Source organism: Sminthopsis crassicaudata, chromosome 3 (assembly GCF_048593235.1).
Source record: "Sminthopsis crassicaudata isolate SCR6 chromosome 3, ASM4859323v1, whole genome shotgun sequence".
Taxonomy (NCBI): domain Eukaryota; kingdom Metazoa; phylum Chordata; class Mammalia; order Dasyuromorphia; family Dasyuridae; genus Sminthopsis; species Sminthopsis crassicaudata.
In genome coordinates, this window is record NC_133619.1 from 169,113,170 (window position 1) to 169,133,185 (window position 20,016).

At 36.9% G+C, this 20,016-nt stretch overlaps 1 protein-coding gene across 8 annotated transcripts in view; it reads left to right on the forward strand.

Moving 5' to 3' along the window:
- NAXD (NAD(P)HX dehydratase) overlaps positions 1-20,016 on the forward strand; it is a 92,108-nt gene that overhangs the window by 17,983 nt on the left and 54,109 nt on the right. Inside the window, exons 1-5 of one of the 8 annotated variants that reach the window (XM_074299537.1) lie at positions 4,392-5,499; positions 7,397-7,767; positions 10,961-11,734; positions 15,486-15,636; positions 18,567-18,612. In XM_074299537.1, coding sequence (XP_074155638.1) covers positions 11,104-11,734; positions 15,486-15,636; positions 18,567-18,612 — 828 coding nt within the window. In that variant the 5' untranslated portion in view covers positions 4,392-5,499; positions 7,397-7,767; positions 10,961-11,103. The other 7 variants (XM_074299535.1, XM_074299536.1, XM_074299542.1 and 4 more) reach the window with 7 other exon arrangements.

Sequence of the window (20,016 nt, forward strand, 5' to 3'; positions counted from 1 at the left end):
CTTCATTGGGATCTTTATCTTCTGGGTTCAGGGAATAAGAGGCAGCAGAAACATGATAGTTGGAAAAGAGGAATATGGCTCAGTCTCACCAGTTTTAAAGACATGTGCAGCCAGCTGCTATTTCCATTCACACAACAGAGAACCCAGAGGTTTCCAACCCAGGATAGTTTAAGGAAGTAATCAAAATTATTGCATACTTTAAAGTACAGTACTTGTATAAATATATTAATTTATTTAATTGAAAAAATTTTAAATCAAAGTTTAGAAATGTTAAACTAGCATTGAATTTTCTTGAAAGAGGAGCATGTAGTTGAAAGATTAATTGTACTGGGTCCAGACATAGATATCATTAAAAGAAAAAGTTACTACTTGGAGGAAAGGCCCAGAACCTAGACTTGAGGGAGAGATCCGGAACTTATGTCCTCCAATAATGACTGAATGCTCCCCACTGGCCCTCTCTCCTGGAAATGAGAGGAGGAAGTCTTCCAATTGGCACTAGGGGATTATAAGTACCCAGTTCTTCCTTTCAGTTCAGATTTCTGGCCCTTTAACAAGAAATTCAGTGGAGCAATGATTAATATTTTTAATAGGTTTTTGTCTTAAATTGTGATGAATTTTAATAAGAATTAAAATATAAGCTAATAAAAATATAAGTGATCTTTGTAAAATTCATGTGGACTTTCTCTCTTCCCCTAGCTATTGTCTGGCTATTATCAGATTCTCTTTATCAACCTCCATTATCTGTTCTCCAACCTCTGAGTGTCTTTAAACAACCTTTGAGGTAATTGATTAGTATATCTTTTGACAGGCCTAGGACTTGGTCTGCCAGGTGCATTCTATCTGGCTCCTTGATCCCTCGCTCTGAGTTACCATCTTTAGTTCCCAGAAACTCCCGAGGCTTTATTTTCTCTTTAAAAGATTTGCTCTTGAAGATATTTGCTGGGGCAGCTAGGTGGCACAGTGGATAGAGCACCAGCCTTGAATTCAGGAGGACCTGAGTTCAAATCTGGTTTCAGACACTTAACACTTTCTAGCTGTGTGACCCTGGGCAAGTCACAACCCCAGCCTCAGGGGGGGGGAAAAAAAAAAAATCTTTGCTAAATCCTTTTCATTACTAAGCCCTGCAATGGGTTTATGAGTTTCTCTCTTTCCTCAGAGTGCCTTCTCTTTAATGATGTCTTTCTCCTTACTATACCTAATTCTGGTTAGTCTGATAAACTTTGGCTCTAACCTGCCAGTCAGTGGTTTACTCCCACATCATGAAAATGTCCTTTCTCCTGGTTAATTGTGAGTTTCCTTGAGGAACTTGTCTTTTTCTTCCTCACTATATGCTCTCCCAACTCATTTCATATTTGCCAATCCTGGTGCCTATTTTAGCTCTTTTTCTGTCTTTAAAACCTCTTCCCCTAAATAACCCTACCTTTTGGCAAAGAGAATGGCCATTGTGAATTTGTCACAGTTTATTTCAAACAAAGAATTGCTACCCCTACCTCATCAAAACTGTTTGGATACCAGGAAATGTTGAACACTTCCTACTCTTTTCCAACAGAATTCTAAATTTGTGGGTTGGTTCAGATGAGACATAAAGTGTTCAAACATCAGACTAGGCTTCCTGACAATGGAATTTCTCTCCCATATAAGCTACAGAAACTCTCTCACCCTGGAAATTCATTGTACCTTTGGGTTTCTCATTCTGGAAATATCCTTCGCCTTTGTGGCCATTTCCTTTGGTGGGCTTGTTTTTGCAAGGGTTCTCAAACTACGACCTGCAGGCCGCTGAGGACGTTTATGCGGCCGGCTGGGTTGTAGCAAATGGGCTGAGGGGTGGAGACAGAATGTGAGGCGCTCCAACAGTCTGAGGGACAGTGAACTGGCCCCCTATTTAAAAAGTTTGAGGACCACTGTAGGAGGATATCAAGGCCAGCCATGTCTTTATTCCTTTTCAGCTTCCTTTTAGGCACTAAGGCAGCTAGTGGTTAAATGGATAGGAACCTAGACCTAGAGTCTGGAAACTTAAATTAAAAATCTAGCCTCAGGCACTTACTGGTTGTGTGGTCTGAATCAAGTCACTTAACTGCTTACAGTTGTTTCACCTGTAAAATGAGAAATTTACAAGACTCATTTCCTGTACTTCTACTCTATAGGTATCAATGTATCTTATTTATTTACACCTTTTCTCTTTATTATTAAATTCTTGGATGACAGGGAGTGTTTTTTTCTGACTGCAATATGTATTCCTACAGGGTTAGCACCGTGTCTGGCACATATTAGATACTTAATAAATGCTTGATGGTTTTGATGAGAGTTAGGAAAGGGGGAACCCCTTTTGGTTCGGTGTAAGGATACAGAGTTAAATGCAGTCTAGTGACGGTGCAGAATCCCCTGTAAAGGAATTTACAGGCCTGAAAACCTAGATTGATAAAAAAAAGTTTTATTGTAGAGGTTTGGAAGTAAGGGTAAAGGTAAAGGTAGAAAGACGCCAGGGCCAGAGCTGGTCGCTGGGCAGACAGGAACCCTTCTCATGGCTGATGTAAGAATGCCACGTTTTAGAGCTCCTGCAAAGAGTGGACTCCTGGGTTGCCCCTTTTTATAATGGGGGCTTTTGGTGATCTTGAAGGTGGGTGAAGTCCCAGGCTTCTGGCTGGTTTCAGCCATGGTTAGAATTGAATAGAATTCAATGGGTTTTTAGATAAGGAGAAAGCTGTTTGTGGGGGTTGGGGAAACCTGAGCAGATAGTGGGGGGCTGGGAAAGCCCAAGTTAGCTCAGATCTGGTGGGGGCTGGGAAAGCCCTGATATCATTGGAATTCAAATGGGTTCTTTTGACCAGGATTTGTGAATCAAAGATCCTAGCTTCTTCAGCCATGGGGGTAGGGAATCAGAAAAGAATCTTAAAGGGACCTCAACCTATATCATTTTGACAGAATTCTCTACAAGTATGGGTTTGTTTACAGCATGGCTTTTAAATCTTTCTACTTATTTTCTACATTCTGTACAATGCTTTTTCCTTATCTCCCCAAACAAAGCAAACTAAACATGCCAGCAGACGTGACCTAGCCAAAAAAAAAAACAAAAAAAAACGCAAAGGAGAACCAACAAGCAATGCCTTGGCTTACAGGTTTTTGTAATAAGCTTCACAAATAATACTATGAGGGGAGGGGAGGAAAGACTATTAATTAAAAGCTCGAATAGAATTTTGTCTGTAATGTCAATCGCGAAGGTCTGGAGGCAGTGATTGGCTGAGGGAGGTTGAACTCCCTCTGTGGGAGAACCAGAGAAAAGAGCCAGACTTCGTTTTGGAAAACGTGCTTCCTGCTGGCAGAGTTTGGACAGCGGCAAACCCGGAAGAACGTCCCAATGATCGTGATTAAACGCTTCTGTGGTTTGTTAGCCAGAGTTGGTACCAACCCCCCTACAGGCATACTAGGTAAGAGAAGATTCAGACCTGATTGGGGGAGGGGATTTGAGACTGTTAAAAAAAAAAAAAAAGAGAAAGAAACAGTTTCCAGGCCGAATTCACTGTCTGCAGGAGATGATATTTTGGGGAGAAACGAGGGCTAGAGCTGTGGGGGTCTCTCTAGCGGCCGCGGCCGCGGTGCTCTTGGCTCTGCTCATCTGTCACTGGCTGCCGCTGGATTCAGGTACACGCAGCACAGGCCTTGCTCTGACGGTGGGGCGGACGGCAGGAAGCTAGCACTGTGATCCATTTGTTGCGGAGCCCGACCAGAAGGGCCTGCTAAGGCACAGCGGGGGAGGGGAGGCGCGTTGTAGATTCCGAGGGGTGAGTGGCTTCGGGGAGAGCGGACTCCGGGAAGGGTGGAGAGGGATGGGCTTGGGGAGAGGTGTGGACTATGAGATGGGCTCGATTAGCCTTCTACCCTTCTGAAATAACCCCCTTCGGCACTGCCTCTTTCCTAGATTCCTGCTGCGTTTCTATTCGGAGCCTTACGGAGCTGAGAGCTAGGGAAAATGGCTGGGGCATGTATTATTTAGGGCGGGTAGAGGGCAGTGCGTGGCCTTCGGGTGTCGGTTGCGCGGGGGCATTCTCAGCCTAACCCCTCTTTTCCTGGGGTTTCGAGGAGGCGGGGCGCTCCCTGCCCCCACTCTGCAGAAAGGGGGCGGGCGGCTCGGGCCGAGTGCCAGAGCGGCGGGAGGTTGGCGCTGAGGTTTGCGCGGTGAGGTAGGGCGCACGTCTAGATGACTGAGCTTCTGGGACTGGGGCAGGCAGGGGGAGGAGAAATGCAAAGGAAGGGGTGTGTCTGTTTCCTAAGTGTGGGCTGGGAACTGTGGCCGAAAGTGCTTTGCGGAGCCTGCCAGCTGGCGGAGGTCCGGGGGAGGGCGCTGTTGTGCGCGTCTCCGGGATGAGCGGAGACGGAGGTGGGTACCTGGTGGAGTGCGTTGACCGCGGCGCTGCCAGAGTTGCGTATAGCTGTGGGGGGTACTGCTTAGTTCCTGTCGCTGAGATGAGGAGCTGGGGACAGAAGTAGCTCAGCCTGGACGGATGCTGGAACTCTGCTCCAGGCTTCGAGATGGGATCAGCTCGGGACGAAAAGGCTAGAATAGCGGGGTAGCCAGGGGAGTAGCCTGCGGTAGGCTAGGCTGGATCATCGATAAGCTGGGGAAACGCTGGATTTTCGCTGCGTTGGGAAAGCGGTGCGGAAAGCTGAGGTGGCTGCTCTCACAGCAGCTTCTTGTGGGGGGAGAAGCTGGAGCACCCTGCCCTCACGCTGCTTTTGAACTTCGCTCCACACCCTCGCTGCACGATGGGACTGGGAAAGAGGTGCGAGCTGCAGTTCCTCATGCAGAAGTGTGCAAACCTCTGGGGTGGTGGGGCTCCATAACTTTCTTAATTGCTCATTTGCCTCCTTGCGCCCACAGTCACTCCCCAGCTCGAGGTTTGACGTTCTTGTAGATTACCTTTTACTCCCTTCTTCCTTTCCCCGCTCTTTTTGCTTGTTCTGCCACGTCCCGTGTCTTTCTCCATCTGGAAGAGGGCTGGTAGGAAGGGGCTACTTGCTTTCTCCGGGACTGTTCTGGGGAAGAGGACGGAGTAATAATGATCCCCCGGGGTTGCTGTGGTCTGACTTGGAAACCCTGGGCATCTGGGGCAACTGTCAGAACGGCTGTGTGTACTCGGACGTGGCCTTCAGTGAGGGGGAAGTGGGTTCCCCCAGACCCCGGATCAGCGTCCTAAGGCTCGAAGTGGCCTCCCAAGCAAAGGACCGCCTCAGGAAGAGCAGCGTGCGTGCAGAATCCGCTAGTACTTCTACAAGACGGACCGCATCTCCAGCGGAGAAGGACCTTGTGCAGACTAGGATCCGGAGGCAGCGCTCGAGGCAGGCATGAGAGACGCAGCCCGGCAACTAAGGACGGAGACGGGGCGAGATGGATGAGGCCGACTGGTGTCTCCCTACAAAAACTTGGGCGAATACTTTTCCTTTGCCCGGTGTCCCATCAAAGTGGAACATCCCCCTTTCACCACCAGGGGCTGCCCTGCAGTGGTGAGTATTGTGCCCGGGGCCTGCATATCTTAGATGGGGTCGGGGCAGATAAGTGGATGCTGAGGGATACTGGGGGGTCTCTTGGTTAACTAGATCCTACAGCCTCTCCGCCTCTTCCTGCTGTCTTCACCTAGTGCTAAGTAGGATTAACCACTAGACTACTGAGCGTCCAGAGGTTCCACTGACTTTTAGAAATAGCTTAATATTGGTTTCTCTAATTGTAAACCTTATATTTCCTTCAAGCTACCGTTTGATATGAATTTAAAAGGCATTATCATATTTCTAAGTGTGGACTATACAAGGTGACTTGCAATTTTTGATTTTTTTGGCAATTCAGTTTCCTAATTGACTGGTAAAGTTTTTACAAATCAAAACTCCTTTCAGGTTGGTTATAGTCATTCCATCTGTTGTCTTATCTTGACCTAAATCATTAGAAAGCTCAGTAACTTTTATTTTAGTGATATCTTTTAATGTATTTCACGTGTATCTGAAATTTTATCTTATTTTTTAAACCTTTTTCATAGTTAGCTGGGTGGAAATTTCCCTGAATATGTTTGAGGTTTCATTAAAAAAGTTTACTTGCAAAAAAAACCCCTCAAAATATTTGAATTCCAAAGTCCAGGTTAATAATTTCTTGGCCCAAGTTTGTAGGCTCCTGGGGTTCTCCACTTATTTCAGACTAGAGAAGTGGGAGAAATTCTTTTTCTATCTTTTTTTTTTGGGGGGGGGGCTGAGGCAGTTGGGGTTAGGTGACTTGCCCAGGGTCACACAGCTAGGAAGTGTTCCGTGTCTGAGGTAACATTTGAACTCTCGTCCTCCTGACTTTAGGGCTGGTGCTCTATCCACTGCGCCACCTACCTGCCTCAAAGTGGGAGAAATTCTTTAACAAAATTGATTAATACATTTTAAAATTTGTCGTTTGGCACACATAAGAGGCAAAGGGAGTGATTACCAAAGCTTGCACCTTCAAAAAAAGTTGGAATTTATTGGCATAAATAATTATAGAAATCAATCCAATATAAGTGTGTATTCATTCCTGACCTTTCATTATCCCCTTTTATTTTTTAACCTGATGATGTTTAATTTTGATTTTTTTTTTTTCTAAAACCTCCGGTTATATTGATACTGCTCATAAGATGATGTTTGAGTTGCCTTTTCTCAACTCTTGTATTCCTTCAGAAAGCTAATGTTTATACTAAAGTACTTCTGAATACAAATCAAGTTAATTTATGAAAGTAGACTTAAAACCTATTGTGAATGACAAAAGTTTTTGCTGGCCATGCTGGCCAACTTAACTGAACTTCCATGTTTAGCCTTTGTCACTCCAGCTGTTGGTGAAAAATGCCCTTCTGTCTTGTTTAATTTTCAGGAATGAAGCACAATATCTTAAGAGATGGTCCGTTTTTTTTCCCACACACAAATTGCTATGTGATGAGAGTGAGAGTGCAGTGTATCTGAAAGAGAGATGTTTTTCACATTTTTTCCAGTGCCCCTATGAATTATATATATGCACTCCCCCCACTAAAAGCAAGTTGGACATTTACCTCACTTTGATAATGTTGTCCTCTTGTCTCCACTGTTTTCACACGTTTGTCTTCCAGAGTAATGAAACTATTTCTGTGAAAATCAGAGTTCTTTTTTGTTTCCCCAAATGGAGACTTTTAAGAATATAAATCAGAAAATCCCCCTTATCTAGCAGTTATAGCCATATCTGAAAACATGACATTGGTTAATACATGCGTGTACACACTTCACAATCTTTTACTAACGAGCCATTATTAATTCTTGTTCAAGTGTTTTGATGAAAGTTTCTATTGAGCTGACATCAAATAACCCTACACTTGATCAAAGCTAATTTTTTGTGTATATGCTTATTCATATCTATTTTTTGATTCAGGCTTCAGTCTCATTGATGTAGAGAACAACATTCTACTTCTACCTCAATCGAAAAGATCAAAAAACCCCGACATGCCAGTATGACCCTGGACAAAATGATGGAGAAGTTCTTGCAACAAAGTATGGAAACAGAAGAAAAATTTTATAGGTATGAAGAGAAGAGGCTTAGAATTGAGGACAAGAATCGAAAAATGGAACATGCTCAAGAGCTGTGGATGTTGCAAGTACTGGCACAAATGTTAGCTGCAGTTTCTTCAACTTGACACAAAGATCATAGTGCAGATCACCCAATTCATCTCAGAGCCAACCATCCATCCTATGGAGGGAACGTTAATTATAATACTATGGCACCAACACTTTCTCCAATGATAGGTACTCAAATTTATAGTATATCTAAAGAGTATTTTTATTTTGAAAAAACATTTAGTTATTCCTTCCGCATTGCAAGGGGTAGGGGGAAGGGTAGGGTGGCCCTTTAGTTAGAAATATGGCACCTCCTGCAATCTGGAAGAATCATTTAAAAGTTTTTGGCTTTCCCTTCCTACCAGAGAGGTCTGAATTCTTTTATTTTCTTTTATGTGGGGTATTGTATTTTATTATGAAGTTAGGCTAAAGTATTTGGTCACAGCTTCTGTGTCAGCTGTTAACCTTCATGTGTTGTCTGTGGTTTCTGCAAAACTCCCCCCAAATTCCCATTTAACTTCTTATGCTGACCCATGATTTAAGCTCTTGGACAAAGTCAGATGTGGAAGGGATAATTGTAGTGATCCAAGTTTTCTAGTTCTGATGGAGGGAAGTGAAAGGGTAACATAATATTGGATTTTGATTTATGTAGTTTCTTTTTGTGTTTGATAGAAAATGTTTCATGCCTTGTTTTTAGTGTTGATTTTTCAGAGCAATAAGACTTACATTATTAGTAACAAAGACAAGTTTTATGACATAAAGCCCATTATAAATCTACAGAAGGTGTGTACCTAAGAAATTTATTACTGGGCTATTTCTTAATTTCTTTTCTTAGTGTCAAGAACAAAAGATACAATTTCCAAATTAAAATTTTCCTTTTAGAGTGTTTTTTATCTAGGACTGTTTGTTTTAAATGTTAAAGGCTAACATCAAGCAATAAATTAAGTTCTAACCAAATTGCTATTATCTTTTGTGTTTCAGCAATATTATATTTTACTGGTTTATAAATATTTAAATTGAAACACTTCTAACAAATATTTAGATTACAGGTATATATATATTTTAAGACTTTGAAAGTAAGTTAAAAATAATGTTTGCACCACTATTTATAAATGCTTTAATACAATATAAATAAATAGCATTGTTTGCAGATGATAATGTAATTAGGATTGTGAGGGATGTAGAAGACCCTTACCCAAAATGACTACTCAGAGATCATTCAGTAGAAAGCAGTAAAGTTGCTTATTAATAAATTCTCATGAGAATGAGCAATTCCACTGTGAAAAAGGGAAAGAGAGGAAGCTCCTAGTAGAAGGGCTAAAGAAGTAGTAAAGATACATAGCTTTTATACAAGAGATTACATCACAAGCAAGAAAGCATTGAGAAGAGGTTGTTGCTATTTGGAGAGATTGGAATGGAAGGTTTCTGTTACAAAGGATTACATCATAAGTTGGGGAGCATTGAGAAATAGGTTCCCTCTCCCCTAATTGAATGTTAAACATCGGTGCCAAAGGCAGATTAGAATGGGATGCTTTGTTTCTCTGATACCGGGAGGAATCATTAGTCAGACCTTCAAACTTCAGTAATCTTAAGCTGATGGCATTTAATAATCTAAATATTGATAGCATTGAACAAGGATAAATGTCATCATTTCTGGTTAAGTAAATATATCTAAAGTTTTAAATAAATATTGGCTTGCACACACTGTACTTATGCAGGCCACAGAGACATAGAAATAATAAAAAATACAGAAAAAGAATTTAAACATTCCTGTAAATTCTTCACTTTATCTTTCCATTCCACACAGGATTATTTATTACTGTGGTCAAAACTTCTGTTTTGCAAGTTGATGTTCCCAATATCTAAATCTTTTCTTCTTTTTTCTGTGAACAGTAAGGAATTGATACCCTAAACTTTTTCATCTAATAATCCCTATAGAATTTCTTTGTGGAAACATTACTCTTTTTAGGTACAAGGGATCTTTACACACACTACTATTTTTAGATAACAAAGAAAGATGTATGTATATCTTATGTACTATATTATACCATTTTTGTGTCAGATCCCTTTGGCAATCTAGTTAAATCTATGAGTTCTTCCTTGGAATAATGTTTTATTTGTTTTTAATTAAAACTGAAGAAAATGCTGAATTTTAGTTATGGCTAGTTAACATAAAGATGGAATTTTTTCAATACAAGGTTAGGGGTCTCTGAGCAATCTGTGCTGTGCTCACTAATATGTATCACCTATTTGGTATGCAGATGATTCTTTGCTTTTAAAAAAAAATTGTCTATTTTCAGATAAGGATGTTAGGATAATTATATCTAAGAGATATTTTTAAGTGTGTAATTTCTCTTTTTACTTGGAAACAACAGGACTAAATATGCTACAATATCAGAGATCTTAGAGAATATATTTCCTAGTGATTTCGAATTTTGTTTTGTAAAAGATTGGCATATAAACCACATGATCACATAGTCTAGTGATCCCATTTGCCTTTGAAATGATATGATTTTTAAAGGTTGCAACAGTAAGTCACGCAATAACTAAAGCTCTATTTGTGTAAATATGCAGTAAATCAAATTGGATAACTTCTAAAGTTATATTTTGCATATTTGAAGAATTAACCTGCATAGAAATAAATCTCTTGTTTTGGTTCATATATAAAGAGCCAGCATAGGTGAAAACAAGCAAACACACACACACACACACACACACACACACACACACACACACACACACACACTTATCCCTTCTACACCATGACTTTCCCTATCATGGTTTTTCTGTATTGCAGGTCAACATAAGAAATTACTGTTAATGGGAATTTGGGGGGAGTTTTGGGAAGTCACAGACAACACACAAATGTCAGCAGACAGCACAAAAAATGGTTTAAAAATTCAGAAATGCATAAAATGTATTATGATATTGTATAATATCAGCATATTCTTAATAACCAAATACATATTGGTTGGTTTTTTTTTTTTGCTGAGACAATTGGGGTTAAGTGACTTGCCCAGAGTCACACAGCTAGGAAGTGTTAAGTGTGTGAAGCCTGAGTTGAACTCAGGTCCTCCTGACTTCACGGCTAGTGTTCTATCCACTGTGCCATCTAGCTGCTCCATGTATGTTGTTTTCTAAAAGTTAAAATAAGAAAAAGATTAAAGTTTACCAAAAAAAACTGTGAAAGCCAGAAAACTGAAAAAAACTAGAAATGTGGAAAGATTTAGAAGTTTAGTAACTCATAAATGCATAAACTGTATATACTGTTCTGTATAATATTACCCATTCAGTATTTTACCATTTATTACTTAATGTATTTTACTATTTAACGACACAAATGAACAGCTACACAATTTTTTTCTTAAAATTAAATCTTTAGTAAAAGAACTGTGCACTGGTTTGGGGATGCCAAGCTTGTTTCCATCAGTCTTTCATGTGACATCTCGCGGTGATCTCAAGTGATCTTTGCATCTCAAGTTTCATATATCTTGTGTCGTTTATACACTATAAACTATTAAAATCATGGGTCCCAAGCGTAATAGTCCTAATGCTGCTAAAAGTATTCCCAAGAAACAGAAGAAAGTTATGAGCTTGAAAGAAAAAGTAGAATTGTTAGATATGCTGCGATCAGGCAAAACAGCTGCTGCAGTGTGCCGCTGTTACTGCATTAATGAGTCAATGGTAAAGCAGATCAAGAAAAATGAGAAGGAGATCCGTGCAGCCATTGCTGCAGCTACACCAACAAATGCAAAACATTTGCATAAACCCCGGGATCCACATCTCTCTCAGGTGGAGAGTGCAACCTTCTTTTGGGTGCAGGATTGTTATAAAAAAGGCATTCCAGTAGACTCTGGCACCATACGAGCAAAGGCTAAGGCCTTATATAATTTTCTAAAGAAAAAAGAAGGTGAAAAGTTTCCCTGTACAGATTTTCAGGCCAGTAAAGGCTGGTTTGAAAATTTTAAGAAAAAGTTTAGCCTATGTAATGTAAAAGAAAAAGAAAAAGCAGCACTTGCCCCTCAAAAGAAAGCACCCTGCCGCCAAGAGTCAACTAAGAAAGGTCCTGAAAGCCAGAAGAAAATGACTGAAGAGAAACGCAGCGTTCAACTTCTTCATGTCAAGTTAAATTCCAAAGATGTACCACAGGTTAATGGTGAGTACAAGGAGGAAATTTCAAAGATTATTTTTTTTAAATGTCTTTTGTTAAACATGCAGAATATTAAGTATTTTTCTCCTTAAATTTGTTTGATTTTTTTTAAAAATAAATTTCATATTTTGAATTTCAAAATTTCTTTTTCTTACAGTATTTTTACTTAACATTAACTTACTACATATAGTCTAGACCAAACATTTAATAATACCCTATAGTCAAATGCCCCCCATTAAAAAAAAAAAAAATTCAGACTTCTGACACAAAGGGAAGGCCAAAAATTTTTATCATATTTCCAGATGGTAGAAGGGATAATTGTGTGCATACATAAACATTTGTTGCTTGGACTTCACATACACACACACATACACACACACACACACACACACACACACACACACACACACACACACCCAGAGGTTTATGGTTGGGCTTTTTTTTTTGTGGGGTATACAAAGAGCCAGTGTGATAGCAAATTCAAATAGAAATGCACCCCTGTGGTCTGTAATATTGACTTAGAAAATTAAAATTATCATTTATGTTGTATTTTAATTTATTTTGTTAAACATTCTCAATTCATTTTAATCTAGTTTTAGCCACTTTCAGTGAACTTTGCATCTACTTACAAAAAACTGCATCTTGACATTTGTAGCATGGTGCATAAAAGACTGTATTACCTTTCAGCACCAGCTATATGACTTTGAGCAAACTCATTTAATCTCTGAGTCTCAGGCAACTCCAAAGACTTCTTTTAAATTACTGAAAGGTTACTATCTCTCTGCCTCTGTGTTACAGGTTATTTTAGTGAAACTGATCTTTGACATGTTTACTTATATAAAGTAGTTTGTTTGTACAACACTGTGACTTGAGAAATTGTAGGGTTTTGTTTTGTTTTGTTTTTGTGCTTTCTGTTCCTGAATAAAAGAAAAATAATTCTTTAAAGAATTAATGAAATTGATTATACTTGGACCATTCCAAATCATGGACCTATCACATAAAAATTTGCCTTTGTAATTATGTAGTTGGTAATCAAGACATTTGATACTAAAATGATGATGGGTGGATATTGAGTCCCAAATGAAATACCTGTAAAGATGTTCATTGTAGTTGTAGCTGAATTGTTCATCGTAGTTATAGATTAATTACTTTTTCATGACCAGTTCCTGGACATGTAGCTAAATCTTATTATTGTAAATTTTTCTCTCATAAAGAAAAAAACCTGTGCTGACAGTAGTGGCTTATGAAGATATGTATATGTTTTTTGATAGTTCTTTTCGTAGAAAAATCAGGGAGCAGGGAAAAGTGAGAGAGACCCCAGAAGACCTATGTGCAACATTTCTTTCTCTTTTTTACTTTCTTTCTTTTTCTTTCTTCATCCCCTTCCTTTTCCTTTTCCTTCCAGTATTTTCCCCCCAATTACATGTAAAGATAGTTTTCAACATTCATTTTTGTAAGATTTTGATTTCTGTATTTTTCTCTCCCTCCTTTTTCCCCTCCCCAACTTAGCAAGCAATCTGATATAGGTAATATTTGCATAATCATGTTTAAAACATATTTATATATTAGTCATTGTGAAAGAAGAATCAGAACTAAAGGGAAAAACCATGAGAAAGAAAAAACAGGAAAAGTGAAAATAATATGTTTCAATCTACATTCAGTCTCCATAGTTCTTTCTCTGGATGTCAATGGTGTTTTCCATTTATGTATAAAATTTAATTAATCTGTAGGGAACTGAAAGATTTAGTCTTGCTTTCCAAGAAATGAGATGGAGAGTTTATAACTTCAGTTCTTCTTTTACTACTTTTGTGGCAGGCCTAGAAATAAGAGAATAGAGAGGGGTTAGGTAGGTTTTTTTTTTTTCTTAGTTCATTGGGTCTGTCCATTTTAATGAAATAGTTATGGGGATGGAAGGAAGAATTAACCAGCTGTGTTTATTATTTGAACAGTTGTTGATAACTGAAGGCTTATATAGTGATTGTGTTTTGAATCATTTTGTGAGTATTGTGAGATATGGGAAAGGGAAAAGGTGAAACTGTTGACCTGACATTTCTAATATGGGAAGTGGCGTTTATCTCTAGTCTAGGGATATGGAATTAGTCTCTGATTTGGTTCACATAGAGAATTCATTTGAGGAAAGTCATTTCATCAATGAGGAAAATAATTTTTGGCAAAGTACCTGGCACCTAAATATATAATGTTTATTCACTATACTGTGCAATTGAAAATCTTAAAGAATGGTCTAGAACGCTGATGAGAGGTGGACTTGCTGTGGATCACATAATTAGTACTTCAAGAGGCAAAATTCGAAGCTATGTCTTCTGGGCTTTAAGACTACCTTTCCCTACTATTCCAAGTTTATCTTTTTATTCCAGATTAGCCAGATGTTGAATTTTTTTTTTTTAATCCATAGAGATGTTCAGGATGATGATAGCTGAATTAATGTTTTATCAACATTCTCTGAAAATGTAACTAAATTTCATTATTATTGCATCTTATTATCTGCATTACCATTATCTCTAGATTATAAAAATCAAGTAAGAAATAAACGTGGAAGAGGGTCTAAGAATATAAACCTTTTCTAGGAGAAAGTCTTTTGGCAGCTTTTTGCCTTCAGTTGAACTTGTAAAAGCTCTTTTTAATTTTCTCAGCAAATGAGTTAATTGTAATGGGGAGTGTTTTTGGCAGACAACTAAGAAAATGTGGCATATGTTTGCAAAATTCCTTTTTTTAGCTCTAATTTGTGATGTCTCTGTTTCCCAGCTGACACTTTGGGCTCTCTGAATTTGTGGCCAAAGTCTTTTGACTCTGAAGCTACAAAGAACTTTGCAAAAGGAAATTTTATCAAGCAGGACCAATTAAAATTTCAGAAGTGTTAACTGATTTTAAATTGCCACTTAAATTTGATTAAAATAAAGTGAATGTTCTATATTTGAAACATCAGTTGTTCTCTGCTACTTTGAATAATTAGTGTCCAAACAAGTTTTCAAAATACATTTGAAAAAACTTTTAAAAATGGGGTATAATGAACATCCAGATTAACATAAAATATAGCAAATACAAATTTGGTATTCTTATTTGAAATGGCTGTCATGTCCATCAAAATGTTGAGTAAATTAGGATATTTATCATCGTCATAGTAATAATATCTCACATTTTTATAGTGTTTGCTGTGTCAAGCACTGCTAAAAACACTTTACAATTACTGTCTCAGTTGATCCTCACAATAACTCTGGGAGGCAGGAGCTGATGTTATCCCCATTTTACAGATGGAGAAACTTAGACAAACAGGGTAAATGACTTGCCTAGGGTCACACAGCTAGATCAAAACTGGATTTGAACTCATGTCTTCTGACTCCAAGTATCTATGTTTTCAAAATAAGTTCTTGGGAGTGGGAGAGGGGAAACATCAGATCTATTTCCTGATATTTTCAAATTGTCATCCAAAATGTTTAGTGGTTGAAAGTTTTCAAAAAGGTAAATGTATATGTCAGTTTTACATGAAAAATAATTATTTCTATAAATATATAAAAATTTTCAGGAATTTCTAAAGTCTATGCTAAAAGTGTCAAGGCATGGTAAAATGTGAAAAAAAAATTTTAAAGAAAGTACTAATATCTAAAAGCTTGGGAGAGTTTTTTAAGATAAGCTTTCTGAAAGTTTTTGCTATTTATGGAAACTATTCTTACACATCTGTATATCCTCTACACTAAAATTAGAGATTACTTTTCTTTTTCCCCTTCCTCTCTTCTTTTAGCTTTAGAGAAATCGCTTCCACCATATCAAGTATCCTCATTAAAGAGCATGGAGAATATTTTTCAGCTGGTGAGAAATGTTATACCCCCTTTAACGACTAAAAAACATAAAGGTCAAGATGGACGAATAGGCATAGTTGGAGGCTGCCAAGAGTAAGTTGAAATGTTTTAAATGTTATTTTATATTACTTTTAGGGCCATATGATAAAATTTTTTAATCTCCAAAGATATTATTAAAATATTGTTATAGGTGGTAGCTGTGACTAGGCTGATGATCACACCAGAATTCATTGACCAGTTTCTCTTTTGCTATTAACTTTCTATGTGATCTTGGATAAATCACTTTTTCTTGATGTGCTTCCATTTTCTTATCTGTGAGGATGAGGTTGGACTAGATCAGAAGTGTCAAACTTAAAGCCACAAACCTGAACTGGATTAAAATGTTGATTGGAAAACATTAACAACATTTTTTAGGAAATACAATACAATGTAGATAATGTTAATTTGTGGTTTTCTAAGTCAGTAGGTGGCTCCCAGGGATCAGTTTCTATTTTTTTGAATTTGACGCCACTGAATTAGATGACCATTGATGAATTTCTCTTACTCTCAAATTTCTATGATTGTCCCCTAATCCCCATAATAATCAATGATTAATTGAATTGGAGGAAAATACTCTTAAAGTGTTCATTTTTTACATGAAAAATTGTTGTCAACTGCACCATAGTGGATTGATGAATTTGTGTAGGAAATGTGAACAGATAGCAGCTTTTTGGGGACAGCTAGATGGTGCAGTAGATAGAACTTGATCAAATCACATTACCTCTCTCAAACTGACTATGTACAAAGAACTTATATTTCACTTTGTCCTGTATCTATCACCCCTCTATCACAAGTCCTTTAGAATTGGGGTTGATTTTTCTATTAATCAAATTTTCTCACTCATCCGAAGTTTTTTGTTTGTTTATTTGCTGAGACGATTGGGGTTAAGTGGCTTGCCCACTGTTACACAGCTAGTCAAAATTGTTTTGATAACCTGGATTTTTAACCCTGAAAACTATCTGTTCTTATCCTTCTACTATTTGTCACTTGAAGAATAGTTTTAATTCTTATAAACTTGAATCCATTTTCAATATATTCCAGAAAAGACACCTCCTCTGTTATACACCTATTAGAATGTACTCTCTACCTTTTGAATGTTTTTTTTTCTTAAAGAGGTTTTAAAAATTTTTTTATTTTATTTTTTCCAATTTTTTATTTTTTTTTTATTATTTTTCCATTTTTATTATTATTCCCACCATCAAAAAACAAACAAACAGACATCTTTAACAAAAATGGATAGTCAAGCAAGACAGATTTCTACATTGAAGGGGTCTAAAAAGATGTCTCATTATGCCCTACTGTCACCTGTCAGCAGGGGTGTAGCATGCTTTATTTATCATTGGTTCCCTGGAATTTTCAGTTCATTTTTATAGTGTTATTTTTATTGTATAAATTGTTCTTGTTCTGGCCATTTTACTTTGCATCAATTGATGGAAGTTTTACAGGTTTCACTGTAGCTATTAATAAAAGGGCTATATATTGATGATAACCTTCTTAATAAGAAGGAAGCTGATAGAAATAATATTATTAATTTTTTGTCCTGAATAATGCACATTTATTTCTATGGACATGATATTTGTTAGCTTTGATCACTATTTTTGTGAGTTTGGTCACTGAACCTTTTGGAAATTCAATATGTATAGGGGTGTGTGTGTGTGTGTGTGTGTGTGTGTGTGTGTGTGTGAATCACTAAGATAATGGTGAACATTTAGTGTAGTATCTAGTAGATATAATAGAAACTCAGGAAATATTTATTAAATGAAAGATCATATAGAATCATTCTTAGTTTAAACGTAGTACTTTTGAAACTTTAAAATGAAACAATTTTTTTATTGTCTTATTGAGAGAAGCAGCATAGTCCAGTAGATAGGGAAACCGTTTTAAGAGTGAAAAAGATCTAGGTCCTTCAGACATAATTTAGTTTCTGAGACCTAGAAAAAAATCATTTAATTTGACAATATCCCAGAAACTTTTCTAAGACTAACTCTATGGTACAAATGAGTTCCTGCTCTGCATTGGTAGAGGGAACTTCTGTGTCATGAGTTCCTTGAACTGATGAAATCACCAATCAAGGGGGTGGTCTGTACCTTTTCCCTTCCCAAAATTTTATAAATCATACATTTGACCACTATCTCAATTGAATTTTCCAGTTATGCAGAAGAAAATAGGAATAGTTTTACTGTTAACCTTAACTTCATGAGAATATTTTGATAACAATTGACATTTATGTTGACATTTTTCAGTCAAGTCTGACTTGTTTTCTTACTGGTGTAGTTTGCCATTTCCTTCTCCAGTTCATTTTATAGATGTAGAAACAGGAGGGCAAACAGGATTAAGTGACTTGCTCAAGATCACAATCTACAAAGTGTCTGAGACCAGATTTGAATTTAGGAAAATGAGTCTTTTTGCCTCCAGGCCAGGCGCTTTATCCAGTCAGCTACTTTAATTGACTTAAGATTTGAAAAACACTTTATCATTTGATCTGTTCTAGTAGATATGGTATAATTTATGCAAATTTTAGATAAACTAGTACAGCCGAATAAAAGTATTCACAATTGTTAGTTCAAAATTATTCCTATATAATTGACATTAAGAATTTATTATTAAGATACATTTATTATTAAGAAATTATCATTATGGAGCAGCTAGGTGGCGCAGTAGATAGAGCACCAGCCCTGAATTCAGGAGGACCCGAGTAAAAATTTGGTCTCAGACACTTAACACTTCCTAGCTGTGTGACCCTGGGCAAGTCACTTAACCCCAGCCTCAGAAAAAGAAAAAAAAAAAAAGAAATTTTCATTATGTATAATATTTTTAAGGATGAGCTTTAAGTGGGGGCAATTTTTAATTTTTAATTTTTTAAATTTAATTTTACATTTCATATGATTACTATCATGATAACTGCATAAATTTTGGAAATCCCTAGAGAATCTTGCAAGATTGCAATGTGGGTTTAAATATTTAAATTTTTTTTTTTTTTTAAGCTACACAGGGGCACCATACTTTGCAGGAATTTCAGCCCTCAAAGTGGTATGTTTACTTAAATTTCTTAATTTCATGTCTGTCTTAATCCTAATGGGAACTTGAGTGATACAAATCAGAAAAAAAGCATTTTTTAAATGAAGTACTAAAATTTATGTGATGTTTTATTTTAATGTGCTTTAAAATTACTTTATTAATTTCATGGATACCTTTGTTTTATATCATCATTTACATGTATATCATTTTCTTACCTAGAGAGTTATTGCTTAAAACAAAATTTTTTTTAAAAATAGACTATAATATGTGTTATAGTGTTAGCCACTCTTCACATATATAGATAGCTCTTCCTTCAGGCAGCCATTTGATTCATTCCATATATAATCTTATTATCCTAGAATGTAGCATTATCTATGAGCATGTTTTTATATTATTTTCCTAATTAACTGAATATATGATTTATTACCTAATCAGGAATAAAAATGACAAAATTATTCATAGTATTTTGGTTGTGTGAAAAATTTTAGCCAGTCACCTCAAAGCCTCACCATTTCAAGAGATAAGTTTTTTCCATTTTTGGAAATACTCAGCTCACTCACTTTACCTATTACTCTCTCAAAAACCTTCCCTTTTTTATTATTATAGCTTTTTATTTACAAGATATATGCATGGGTAATTTTACAACATTGACAATTGCCAAGCCTTTTGTTCCAATTTTTCCTCTCCTTCCTCCCATCCCTCTCCCCCAGATGGTTGACCAATACATGTTAAATATGTTAAGGTATAAATTAAACACAATATAGGTATACATGTCCATACAGTTATTTTGCTGTACAAAAAGAGTAGTGTACAATTAGCCTGTGAAGGAAATAAAAAATGCAGGCGGACAAAAATAGGGGTATGTAGTGGTTCATAGTCATCTCCCAGAGTTCTTTTGCTGGGTGTAGCTGGTTCAGTTCATTACTGTTCTATTGGAACTGATTTGGTTCATCTCATTGTTGAAAATGGCCACATCCATCAGAACTGATCATCATACAGTATTGTTGTTGAAGTATGTAATGATCTCCTCTTGCTCGTTTCACTCAGAAGCAGTTCAAGAATCTTCTTTATCAATATGAGTTAATTTATTTCCTAACAAAATGAATTTGTTAGTCTTTTTTCTTTTCCCCCATTTAGCTATTATAGTAATAATCTCTCTAGATTGTACTATTAGCTTCTGCTTGTACATAAAGAATTCTTTATGTTCTATATAATAATTCTATAAAATAGAAAACATAAAGTAATGCTCCCAAAAAAGGACCATCTCTGTCTTGTCCAGAATTATATTTGATTCTCATGGATTAAAGAAAAACATGTTTCCTGGTACCATTGAGATAAGTATTCTATAGAGGAGTAACTCTAACTAAACGATAGCTAAAACCTGTCTTCTTTTTTTTTTTTTTTTTTTTTTTTTTT